This window comes from Ceratotherium simum, chromosome 8 (assembly GCF_057802395.1).
Source record: "Ceratotherium simum simum isolate JZ-2026a chromosome 8, ASM5780239v1, whole genome shotgun sequence".
NCBI lineage: Eukaryota > Metazoa > Chordata > Mammalia > Perissodactyla > Rhinocerotidae > Ceratotherium > Ceratotherium simum.
The window spans coordinates 67,664,857-67,678,303 of NC_141907.1; the positions used below are offsets into that span (position 1 = coordinate 67,664,857).

General features: G+C 38.4%; 1 protein-coding gene across 9 annotated transcripts in view; it reads right to left on the reverse strand.

The window, feature by feature from the left end:
* Positions 1-203: 203 nt before the first annotated feature.
* The window catches only part of SEC31A (SEC31 homolog A, COPII component), a 70,514-nt gene continuing 57,270 nt past the window's right edge, over positions 204-13,447 (reverse strand). For 5 of the 9 annotated variants that reach the window (XM_087434506.1, XM_087434505.1, XM_087434502.1 and 2 more), the window contains 6 exons: positions 12,796-12,834; positions 10,817-10,875; positions 9,292-9,555; positions 6,763-6,882; positions 3,699-3,770; positions 204-1,039 (listed from right to left, as the gene is read on the reverse strand). In XM_087434506.1, the coding sequence (XP_087290632.1) occupies positions 860-1,039; positions 3,699-3,770; positions 6,763-6,882; positions 9,292-9,555; positions 10,817-10,875; positions 12,796-12,834 (734 nt within the window). In that variant the 3' untranslated portion in view covers positions 204-859. The remainder of the gene's footprint in view (positions 1,040-3,698; positions 3,771-6,762; positions 6,883-9,291; positions 9,556-10,816; positions 10,876-12,795; positions 12,835-13,447) is intronic. The other 4 variants (XM_087434509.1, XM_087434508.1, XM_087434507.1 and 1 more) reach the window with 1 other exon arrangement.

Consider the following 13,447-nt stretch of genomic DNA (forward strand, 5'->3'; position numbering starts at 1 on the left):
AAATAATGAAAAATTATTAGTATTTAATTCTCCTCAAGATTCTATGTTTACCACACTGTTCTTAAGACAGATTATAATAAAATCACTTGACAAAAACAATTGGCCAAAAAATGTCTAGCTTGGATTCAGGAGGCTGACAGAAAGTTTTCTTTCTGAACTTAAATAGAAGTTCAATATATAAAATCAATCTTAAAACTCAAACAGAATGTTGAAAACATTTATTAATAGAAAAAAGTTCAAGGCATTCGACAGAATGAAAATGCTCAGTCTTTTCCTATAGATACTTAAAGCTAGTGATCCCAATTTTCATTAGTATTTGCTAAAATCTATGTAGCAGCCTTTAGATTTAGTTATTTGTTCAGGACCAGAGTGAAGCCAAAGCCACAAAAAATAGGAATTAAACTAAACTGTGAGCAACTATTAAAAAAAAAAGACTACATACACATAAAAATAAGATTACACACTTTAATCTGATTGACATGGAGGAAGTAGGGAGGACATGAAAGAAATTTAGTTTTAGCTCTGTTTTGTGCATAACCAGATGCTCCTTTTCCAAAAAGTATACTGAGGTTTCAAAAACCACATTTTATTAGGATACTTCAGGAAAACACACTATGTGTAACACAGGAAATATACTATTTGCAGAACAGGAAAATCACCTTGGAAATAAAAGATTAAAACAAAAGAAAGCACCAGGGTTTGAGCAGTTCTAAGGTGAGTACATCTGCAGAAACAGTGTAAATGCTTTTGACTGGCTGCTATGGAAACATGCAAACGAGGATTGGTCCATATCTTATCATTTTTTAAAACATGTTTCTTTGGAAAAACGGCAATATTGGCTGGGAGTGACTCTGTCCTTTTAGACCCCCAGCTTATTAGCCTGGGTGAGAACAACTTTGAGAACTGGCATGAAAGCCGAGGTCTCGCTGAAGTTGCTGGTGCTGACTATGTGGGTGTGGATGGCCAGGCCTTCTGAGTAGTTTCTCGTTTCAATGCTCCTCGCAATGCTGTGTAAACCACTGATGATTGTTGGTGAAAGCTGAAATAAAGGTGGAACCAAGAGAAAGAACTAAATTACGGGAGAATTTCCCATGAGAACCTCTACAAACATGAAACCTTAATATTTAAAAGGAGCTTGAAATAAACATTATAAGAAAATGTATAAACCATTTAGCATTTCTAGAAATAGTTTCTTGGACCAAGCAACACTTAAGTTATAAAAGAGAACCATTACAAAATCATTTATGTAAGGAAATTATTTATGAATTATACATGTATGATAAGACAGGTATTTTCTTTTAGAAAAGCCAGCTTTCGTCCCCCAAGCTGAAATGCTAACGTCTCTCTCCACTTAAGAGCTTCAATTATTCAATAATTTTAGAGATAGCCTCACACCTTTTAAAAATTTTCCTATGCACATGAAGGAGTTTAAAGATTCTTAATCATGATATCTCAAAGTAAGAGCCCAATTTATTCTAAAACATCATCTACAACAGAGATTCTGAAACTTTTGGTCTACTTCCATTAGTAGGATAACAGCCCTCACCATGTACTCAATTTATCAAATCTTTTTTTTTTTAATTTATTTTTTTCCCCCAAAGCCCCAGTAGATAGTTGTATGTCATAGGTGCACATCCTTCTAGTTGCTGTACGTGGGACGCGGCCTCAGCACGGCCAGAGAAGCGGTGCGTCGGTGCACGCCCGGATCCGAACCCAGGCCGCCAGCAGCAGAGCGCGCGCACTTAACCGCTAAGCCACGGGGCTGGCCCTCAATTTATCAATTGTTAACTGCTTCTTATAATCCTGTCATCTTTTAAAACCATAAGACCTCTAGTGTTTTTCCATGTCATTACTTGGCTCACATGTCCATACTTTTGAGGGAAGACTTTATTTTGGATCAGTCCAAGGACCGCACCACTTCCACTGTTATAGCGACCTTCTTTGGTTTGGTTCTCATGACATAAATGGTTATTATTATTATTTTTTGTGTGTGTGAGGAAGATCAGCCCTGAGCTAACATCCATGCCAATCCTCCTCTTTTTGCTGAGGAAGACCAGCCCTGAGCTAACATCTATTGCCAATCCTCCTCCTTTTTTCCCCCTTTTTCTCCCCAAAGCCCCAGTAGATAGTTGTATGTCATAGTTGCACATCCTTCTAGTTGCTGTATGTGGGACACCGCCCCAGCATGGCCAGACAAGTGGTGCGTCGGTGGGCGCCCGGGATCCAAACCAGGGCTGCCAGTAGCAGAGCGCACGCACTTAACTGCTAAGCCACAGGGCCGGCCCCCGATAAATGGTTATTTTTATCTGATGGGATTGATGTGGGGAATGGGGAAGAGGAATGCTGAAATGCAAAAATATAAAAAAGTCCCAGTTCTTTTTTTCTCTCCTATTCTAGTGCTTTCATTAATAAAATGAAACTATTCTAGAGAGGGACAGAGAGGTGGAGACAAAGGAACAGAAGACACGATGCATTTACTCTTACTGCTAGCTATCTTCATTGCCACAGCACACTAATCTGCTCATCTTGTGGCTACATTTGGCTTTGCCTTTATGTAACAGCTGTTCTAGAAGAAAAGGGTCAGGAGTCTTAGACTATGACAGAGTATAGATTTGGTCTCTGGAAAACAGAATATCTGCCCATTCTTTGATTTCTTGATTCATGGGGACATATAAAACGAACAGAAGGCCAGTCACCTTAGGGCCAATACAAACCAGTTTTTTTTTTTTTTTTTTTTTTTAAAGATTTTATTTATTTTTTATTTTTTGTCCCCAAAGCCCCAGTAGATAGTTGTATGTCACAGCTGCACACCCTTCTAGTTGCTGTATGTGGGACTCAGCCTCAGGATGGACAGAGAAGTGGTGCCTCGATGTGCACCCGGGATCTGAACCCGGGCCGCCAGCATCGCAACGCGCGCACTTAACCACCAAGCCACAGGGCCGGCCCCAAACCAGTTTGTATTTCTACTTTCTCTTATGAAAAAGGTTAAAAGGGGCTGGCCCAGTGGCACAGCAGTTAAATGCGCGTGCTCCACTTTGGCGGCCTGGGGTTCGTGGGTTCAGATCCCGGGTGTGCACCGATGCATCACTTGTCAAGCTAGGCTGTGGCGGCGTCCCATATAAAAGTAGAGGAGGATGGGCATGGATGTTAGCCCAGAGCCAATCTTCCTTAGCAAAAAAAAGAGGAGGATTGGCATTGGATGTTAGCTCAGGGCCAGTCTTCCTCACCAAACAAAAAAAAGGTTAAAATTTCTCTCTCTCTCTCTCTCTCTCTCTCTCTCTCTCTCGCTCTCACACACACACACACACACACACACACGCACGCACGCACTCTGCCTTATTCCCCTCATACCCAATGAATGAAATTTAAGATTCAGCTGGAGCTGCAACTATGACATACAAGTATCTACTGGGGCTTTGGGGGAAAAAAAAAGGAGGAGGATTGGCAATAGGTGTTAGCTCAGAGCCAATCTTCCTCAGCAAAAAGAGGAGGATTAGCATGGACGTTAGCTCAGGGCTGATCTTCCTCACCAAAAAAAAAAAAAAGAAAAGAAAAAGAAAAGATTCAGTTTGAGCAAAGCCCATTCTATAATGACAATTTTCCCCCAAGCATACTATATGTGAGTGCTGATGACATGCTTATTTTACTAGCAACTAGGAATAAATGATTATCATAAATCCTTTTCCCCACAAACTTACTGTCTGTTCCCTAAGTTTATCATATAGAAACTCCAAGCGTTTGCTGGCATCATCTAGCTTCCTCTTGGTTTGCTGCAGGAGAGGAAAAACAGACATGTTATGTTTGAATATTAACTTTTATCCAAGAACTTGCCCTATCTCATCTCACTAAACCTTACACTCATGATGTTAAATAGCTTCATTTTACAAAGAAATGGAGGCAATTATGACTAAGAAACTTGAGCAGATTATATAGGACAGAGATTAGTAATCTACGAATGGGAGGAGGGCAAGAGGATGAGACTCTTCCTTTCAGTGCAAAATGGACGCCTGGTTGGATTTCATGTAGATTGCAGACTCACGTGACAAGGTATGTGCACGTGCAACTGCACTATACCCACAAGGAAGGGCTACCTGGAGGCAGCAATGGGTCAGTGTACTATAGAAAGGAAGGTCTAAGAACAGTTACTGTAAACTGTGGGTGCTAGGAGGCAAACACAGAGACGAACTGGAATCTTGTTTTAACTTTTCAAAAATATTACTTATACACTTAGTCATATTTGGTATGTTTAATCTTGCCTCTTTCTGAGCCTTCAAAACACCATGAAAAAAAGAAAATTATCTTCTGGTGACTTAAGATTACAAGGAATTCCCCACTCCCCAATCCTAGTACTACTAGCGAGAGAAAACTATTCTAAAACTAAAATGAAAGGTTTTTTTTTTTTTTTTTTTAAAGATTTTTTTATTTTATTTTATTTATTTTTCCCCCAAAGCCCCAGTACATAGTTGTCTGTCATAGCTGCACATCCTTCTAGCTGCTGTATGTGGGACGCGGCCTCAGCATGGCCGGAGGAGCGGTGCCTCGGTGCGCACCCGGGATCCGAACCCGGGCCGCCGGCAGCGGAGAGCACGCACTTAACCGCTAAGCCACGGGGCCGGCCCTAAAATGAAAGGTTTAAAATTACAGTGTGATGGGGCCGGCCCAGTGGCGCAAGCGGTTAAGTGTGTGCGCTCCACTGCAGCGGCCCGGGGTTCGCCAGTTCAGATCCCCGACACACTGCCTGGCAAGCCATGCTGTGGTGGCGTGCCATATAAAGTGAAGGAAGATGGGCAGGGATGTTAGCCCAGGGCCAGTCTTCCTCAGCAAAAAAAAGAGGAGGACTGGCAGATGTTAGCACAGGGCTGATCTCACAAAAAATAAAAATAAATAAAAAATAAAATAAAATTACAGTGTGATGAACTTAATGATCTACATTATGCAACAGCCTTAGAAGTGACACCGTTTTTCAGTATTTATCGAAGGCCTGCTATGTGCCATGCAGGACACAGTCTTGTGTCTCAGGAAGCTCATATTCTATTAGGTGGGAAAAAGATAGTAAATAAACAATATGTTGTATGTCAGGTGGTGATGAGTGACATGAAGAAAAGTTAATGGGGTTAGGAGGCTAGAAGTGTTGGGAGTGGGGGGTGGTAAAGAAAGGCCCCACGGCTGATGGAACATGTGAGCAGAAGCCTGGAACAAGTGAGGAGTGAGCAATGCAGTTCTGTGGGAGGAAGTTCCAGACAGAAGGAGTAGTAAATACAAAGTCCCGGATGCTGACACACTCTTGGTATGTCTGAGGAGGGACTATGGCAGTGTGGCAGAAGCGGGGGCAGGAAGAGATGAGGCCATCAAGAACAACATTACAAACTAAGTTGTGCTGCAAAATTACTTTGTGTTGTTTGGACATAACGAAAGTTAAAACAGGAATAAAGCCATACTATAAAAATGCTTCCAACGACTGATTAAAATGGACTTGTGTGGAGGGGAACCCTCATAGTCCCTTTTCAAGGCTAATCTCACTTAGCTACCAGCAGGGGCCCTACCCTAAGGGGGTGGGTGGGGGCAGCTGGGCACGATAGGATCTTAGAACTTCTCCCCCAACTAGTTACAGGAATTACAAGAACAGTTTCTCTTTTGCCCAGGGCTCCTGTGGACCCAGAAGGAAGATGGCATGGTAATCTAGAGGAGGTTAAACTCAATGGAAATGTATCGAGTTGGGCCATGTACTATGTGTCCTCCCAGCCTCTCTATACTGACTCCTGCCTGAAGGAGGATTGGAGTTTTCCTACATTTTTATTAGGACTGCTTTATTTTTCCATGACTGTGGCCTGCCTATTTAGAGGTGTGCATAGGGGATACTGTATACCTGGCTATCAGCTTCATCTGCTCTCTGTTCTTGCTGGGTCTTTCCATAACTCCCAGAATGCCAGGCCCTAAGGTTTATGTTAACCTTTCCCTGCCTCTGCTTTCCTGACACTTTCAGTACAGGGAATTAATTTCCAAAAGACCAGAAGGCTGCACATATTAATACTCAATGTTTGATGAAAAAACAAATTCCAGAAGCTGTTTTCAAGCAGACAAGTGGCCAGTGGTTAAATAAATATATTCAATGTTTGCTGGCAGATATTAAAATTTCATCTAAAACAAGACTGGCTTTGTGGAATTTTTGTTGTTGCCAATACACAGGCATCCTCTAAGTAAAACTAAGTAAAATCAGTTGCTTAACTATGAATATTGACTCCAATATCTAAAACATTTAACTATTTTTAAGATCTTTGCAAAGTTACATATAAGATTATTTATCTACTTTTAAAAGCTGTGATTGTAAGCTCAGAAAGAAACACCAAATCTGAATTTCTTGCAAGCCACTATTCTGTTCTATTTATGTGCCAAACATGAGGTTTGCTGATGAGAGGCAGTGCAGCATAGTGGCTGAGGGCATGAATTCTGGAGCCAGACTGGGTTTGAATGCTGCCTCCGACCTTGGGTGTTACTTAACTGCTTTTTGCCTTAATTTCCTCATGTGTAAAATAAAGATGACAGATCTGCCTACCATGGGGTTGTTGTGAGGATTAAATAAATCTATACATAAAAAGCAATTAAATACATTTTTATATGTAAAGCAAACTCTGTAAGTGCTAGCTTTATTCTTTTGTACAAACAAAATTTTAAAATACATCTTGCAGGACTTCAAGCAATAATTAGAGAAGAGCTCCATAAAGGATTATTTTAATTAAGCAAAATACGAAAAAAAATACATACAGGATCTGTGGCTGAAGAGAGGCAGCGCTGAATAAGATCTTCAAATGTGGTCTTTAGAATGAGGTGCTCATCTGGGATAGGTTTCTTGGTAATTTTTTCTGTTGGCAAAGACTGCACATGCTGGAAGAAATAATAACATAAAGTGACCAGAAATGACCAGAAGCTACCTATACACACAGCCCTGAAACTCTGTGATAAAGAGGAAGCAGCTACCATATAGACAAGCTATTCAAAATCAAATGAAAAATTAACATGTGAAATCACTTGGGATAAGTGAAAGGAAGATCAGATATCTAGTAGAAGGTACAGGCACTCCTCTTACTGCTTCAATTTTCAAAAACAGGATTGGCTATAAGGTATTTGATTAATTATGGAACATACGTTGATCACTATTGTATATAAGTGATGGGAAGCAGACCTGTGCCAGTAGGAAGGAACAACGCATTTATGAGACTGGCTGGCTAGAGCAGCCGCTTGCTCTGCTTGTTGGCTCATTTTTGTTTATCCGGGCATTGTTCTATTCTTTAGTTTACTCTTTGAGGTTGTTAACTGGACTATTATCAAACTGTAAGATTAAGCCAAAGGTTAGGATAGAAGAGACCATGACGTTACTGAGTGTATAGATGGAAAAACAAAGAAGGTGTATTTAAGTTTTTCAAGTTTTGACTTATTAGTTCATTCATTTAAAAAATATTAGGCAATTACGTGCCAGGCACTGGCTATGTATTGGTGAGCCAATACAGAAATGATCTCAGCCCTCAGGGAGTTTATGGGCTAATGGAAGAGAAAGAAAGTTTTAAAATGTCATAAATGTATATAAAATAGCAACTGTGGTAAGTCAACATTAGTGGAACCAACAGACAATAAAACTGGGATTTAACTGAGGGGAAGGCTCTCTTCAGGAAGTTCTATCTAAGGATAAGTAGGAGTTAACTAGTTAAATGGGGAAGGAAAAGCATTCCAGAAAGAGGAAGAACATGTACAAAGAAAGGATCATGATACAAGGAGACTAAAAGAAGGCTAGTGTGGCTGGAGCAGAGAGACAGCAAAGAGGATAACAAGCTGAAGGCTTCTGGACAATGTGAAATATTGTGGTCTTTATCCCGAGAACAATGGGAAGCTGTAACGTCTTAAGCAGAGAGGAGACAAGACCAGATTAGAACTTGATCAAAGTAGACGCTGGCAGACCAGTTAGAGGCTCTTGCACTGCTGGAGGCTGGAGATAAAGCTATCATTGCCAGACTGGGAACACAGAGAAGACAGGACTCGAGAGACATTTTAAAGTAATATCAATAAAATTTGGGGATAGATTTGAAAGAGAGGTTAAAGGAAAAAGAGTATAAAGATGATTCCCAGGTTTCTGGCTGGATTAAATAGAAAAGATTATGGTGCTGTTCACTGAAACAGGAACACTAACAGAAGACTGGGTTTGGGAGGAAGACTATGAATTAGGCTTTGGATATGCTGGGTGTGAGGTGCCTCAGAGACATCCAAGTAGGCAGGGAGCTGGATATTATGGCCTGGCTGAACACATATATCTATGTAGCTCTCCCTTTCGATGGTAACTGAGGTTCTGGTCTAGATGAGTATAGCATGAGCACCCAGGTCTAAACAAAAGTGAATGGCTAAGTAGCTTCCAAAACTAACACAGACTTGTAATCATAAAAAAAATTAACAATGCATCTTTATAATTTATACTCTTGTGGAAAGAAGCAAGTCCTTCCACTGCCATCAAAACACTTGCTTTTTAAAATGTAACTTTTAATATTTAGAAGTTCCTTAGGCAGAACTCTCTCTTAGCAGCAAAGCATACTCTTGTGACAGATATACAATCTTTTTACATTTGACTTCAATGAGTCAAAGACAAAAACAGAAGAACTAGTTTTATACTTGGGCAGGAATTTGTTTCATTTTCTTATGTTGAACTTTGACGTAAGCCCTTTACTTTTCATGAATAGATCAAAACGCTTATCTTTGTATGTCTAAGTCAGTTATATGGAAATATGCTAGATTTTTCACTGTCTAGAACTCTGCCAACTAGCTGTTTGTATGTGAAGAGCAAGTACAAATTTATATCTCCATCCAAAGATAAGGCTATATGTTATTAGCTCTTACACATACACAAGAAAAGAGATAACTGATTACGTTTTTATTTTACATTTTAAAGAGAAAGACCTTTGGAAACAGCTTCTGTTTAGCAACCCTGGATGCATATATGGATTCAATTGATCTTAAATTGTGGGTACTGATTAGGTCAAGTGAAATACTGCAATTGCCAAGTTATTGTAAATATACACTCGCAAATATATACGCCTCTTCTAGAAAGTTTGTATATGGTCATTTAATTGAAAAATAATATACATACATAATCAAACTTAAAAAAAGGGTTACTATTTTTTATTTAGATTGTCTAAATTGAAACCAAATTTACATGTTGGTTAGTAAAGGTATAACCATAAAAGTTAACACATTAAAAAAATGTACTGAAATAGAGCCATCTCCCCATTCCACTTCCAGATTTACTGTTACCTGGATGGTATTTCCAATAGGAGCCCCTGGAGCACCTTCGATATTGGGCTTTGAGAAGGATGGTGACGTGCCTGGTTGACCAAGGGGTTGCTGTATGCCATGGAAGGGCTGTCCACCTGGAAGATGTGGCTGTGGGAATGAAGCTTGGCTTGACAGTGGTACTGGAGCTGAAGGTTGTTGCTGCAGCATCTGTGACTGGGGGTCACCCAAGGGATTCATGATTGGCGATGTGATGGGAACAGGAGGCATAAAGTTTTCAGGCATCTTTTAGAAGACGGAAATAAGACACCAAGAGTAAGAAAAAAACTGATAACATTTCCTCAGCTTTAAATAAGGAAATTAGACTATTCCTTAGTTAAGTAATTTTTTTTTAATAGTAGTAGAATACTTTTTTCAAATGATTTTTTCACATAAATTTCTAGAGTAAAACATAAAAGTAGAGCTGATCTGGCTAAAAGGCATGGGGAGCTCAAACCTGGACCTCTCAGTTTCACCTCTGCCTTCTACACTTACTCCCATAATGGGGAGCCAAAACTATGTGTTTTTGAAAGAGGATGTCAAAGGTGGAGAATTATATCTACAAATACAGGGCACTGATATGTTAAATGTGTGTGTGTTTAATGTGATCAGGATGTAATACTCTTTTCCTAGAGCACTAGGTATATGTTACCTACGAATTCAATCACATTAAAAGTACAGTCATGTGTCACTTAACGACGGGCATACCTTCTGAGAAATGTGTCGTTAGGCAATTTTGTCATTGTGTGAACATCACAGAGTACACTTACACAAACCTAGAGGGTACAGCCTACTATACACCTAGGCTATATGGTACTAATTTTATGGGACCACTGTGATATATGTGGTCTGTCGTTGGCCAAAACGTTGTTATGTAGCGCGTGACTGTAGTAGATTGTTTCTGATTATTACTAACCTAAATTTTAGGTTTTCCTGCTCATTTAGTGTCTCCTAATTTAATGTTATGGCCTCTCACTATATTTCAGGGAAGGAGATCACTAGTAGTTTAAAAAAAAAAGTAGAAAATGGCTTGGGGAGAAAGAAGGAAAGAAGAATCTTATTTTGTGTTCTAATAGCTCTCAACAGTTACTGACAGGTAAACAATGCTCAGCTACAAGGCTATTTCTTCATTCATATTATATGTGATAGACAAAAATAGTCTACAACATAATTACCAAATTCATGATTACTGTTGGAACCCAAAGACCAAAGTAACTCCTAAAAAAAAATCATTTGAGAAGCCTGAAATTTTGTTTCCTAATCTGAAAGAGACTTGTTGGGAATTTACATCTTGCCTTCTAAAAGGGGTTTAATTCATACCACCATACTGTTTTCTATTTTCTTTCCTTCCCTTCATGGATTAGAAGATGCAAGTTGAAATACACTTTAAACATATCAGTCAGTAAGTTTTGCCTTTAAAAAGATCAGTGAAGTGTGGTGTGCTCCAGGTGGCTACATGATTAACAGAACATTTGTAGACAACTGGATGGACATCTTTTTCTAGTACCTTCTTCTTCTTGGGTATTCTGTTCAAAGCTGGAGGATCATTCCAACCATTCTGAGGACCTATAACAGATAATAGAGGACATTTCCCTTAAGAATCCTGAAAAAAGAAAACTAAATTGTATCTATCATATAATACCTCCAAATTCTGCCTTAACCCTGAGATAACTATCACAAAACTTTTACCAGCTGAGCTGTGGGGATCTCTATGTAAGCCCTGGATTCTCAAACTCATTATCTATAACAATCACAAGGCGTTGGTTTAGTAGGCAAGATACTTTGACAATATTTCCATTTAAAATGAAAGCTGTGCTAAATTTAAGGATAGTGAAGTCTTTACATCTATACCGGTGTATAACCTTCAAAGATCAGTTAACAGTTCTCTCCGAATAAAGAAAAAATAAATCACTTGAGTCTGCTAAAAAAAGGGTTCTGATTATTCAACATACAAAAAAGAATAAAAGTAGCGACCTCCTATTTCCCAAGAGAGCAAGTCAGCAAAAGCAAATTATCCGAATGGTACAAACACTGTTAAAAAAACACACCCTAACTACACAACATCAGTAATTTTTATCAGCTTTGCCTTAAGAATTACTTATAAAGTAGAAAAAGGCATTCAAATATCTGATAAGATTTTTTTTAATGCCATAAAAAAAATCCTAGGCTGGTGGCCAATATAAAATTAAACTAGTCAACTTTAGTAAATTTCCTCTAAAAAACAAAAAAACAAACAAAAACTGTCATCTCAAAGTGAGAAACGGACATGAGTAGCAGAATTCAAGTACCTTAATGCCAGTATCTTTAAAGAAAAAAGGAATAAAACATGCCAGAAATAGGATAATTTCTAAGTCACAATTATTTTACATTTCATTCAGTTTTGTGTATTTGTATACGTAAAGACAAAAAATTGCTCCTCTTTCAACAAATTAAACATTCTTTCAGTATTTTACCTATTTGTTTTATTGCTATCCACGATATTATACCACAAAATTGCTTAGCAAACCAAAGAACTTGTGATTCATACATAATGTCATAGAAACTTCTTTTTTTGGTGAGGAAGATTGGCCCTGAGCTAACATCTGTGCCAATCTTCCTCTATTTTGTATGTCGCCACAGCATGGCTTGATGAGCAGTGTGTAGGTCTGCACCCGGGATCCAAACATGCAAACCCTGGGCTGCTGAAGTGGAGTGCGCAAACTTAACCACTATGCCACCAGGCCAGCCCCTAGAAACTTTTTTAAAAACAAGATCTTCTCCTAACCAGCATATATTCATTTGCCTTGATTTTAAAAATAGAATTAATTTTCTACGAGTTTACTAGGAGATAGAATGCCAAATGAGCCTCAAAACACTCAAGAGCTAATAACAAAATCTTAAACCACAGGCTGCTATCTGCTTACCAAATTCTTAAAGTTCTGGTCATACATAGATGAATCATTCAAATCTCTCCCATTACCTTCTACTCTTACTCGTATCTCAGATAATCTTGATACAGTCGTCTTAATGCTATATAAAATAGATGATTTTTATGATTTAAAGCCATTTGTGTCACCATGTTAATTCAATCAGTTCTAAGACTTTTTTTTTTTAAATTGAAGTTTCAGGTGTACAACATAGTGATTCGACATTTATTTATATTATAAAATGATCACGGTGATAAGACTAATTACCATCTGTCATCATAGGACGTTTATGTTATTATTGACTATATTCCTGATGCTGTACATTACATCCCCATGACTTATTTACTTTATGACTGGAAGTTTGTACCTCTTATGCCCTTTACCTATTTTGCCCTTCCCCCCTACCCCAATCAGTTCTAAGATTTGATTCAATTAAGAAGTCAAATTAAAAAATGATACTGATCAGATTTAGGATTATCATCAGCTTTAAAGATCACATGCATTATTGTGAATCTTCATTCATTAATTGTATTCAATGATCCAAAGATTTCCAAAAGTATATATTTTATAACCAATTCACCTTCCAATATAGGTGCCTGGTCTTGCATAGTCTGATTTTCTGTAGACAAAATGTAAAAGTCACTTAAACAGTATTAACAAAGACATTCTAAACTCTACTTCTAATTTTGTAATTGTTTCTTCTTCATCCATCAACCCCCAGAAAGAATGAACTAATTTTATAAAAGGGAATAAAATGCACTTTTAAATCGAGTCACATGAAATGTCTTCTACCTAATTAAGACCACAATCACTTTTTGGGTAAAGCAAATTTATTTAAGTTGTGTCAGATGCAATAAGCTCTTAAACATCACTTTTCTCTCTAAGCTAGCTGTCTCTGAAGAGAAAATTTTATTTCTTCCTATTTAAAATAACATTTCCCTGTTTGCATGGATTCTTTTTCTACTATTGATCAATGAACCTCAGTAATACCACTGAAGGGAGAGCACTTCCTAACATACTATAACTAACGTGTCCATTTTACTATTATTTAAAGCTGTGAATCCACATCACCTGAGGATCTTGATAAAATGCAGATTTCAGTTCACTAGGTATAGTCTAGGGCCTGAGGTTCTATCGTTCCAGCTAGCTCCCAGGTCATGCCAATGCTGCTGGTCAAAACCCTCTTTAAGTAGTAGGGATTTAAAGAGAAATGGGAGGATTTCTACACTGTC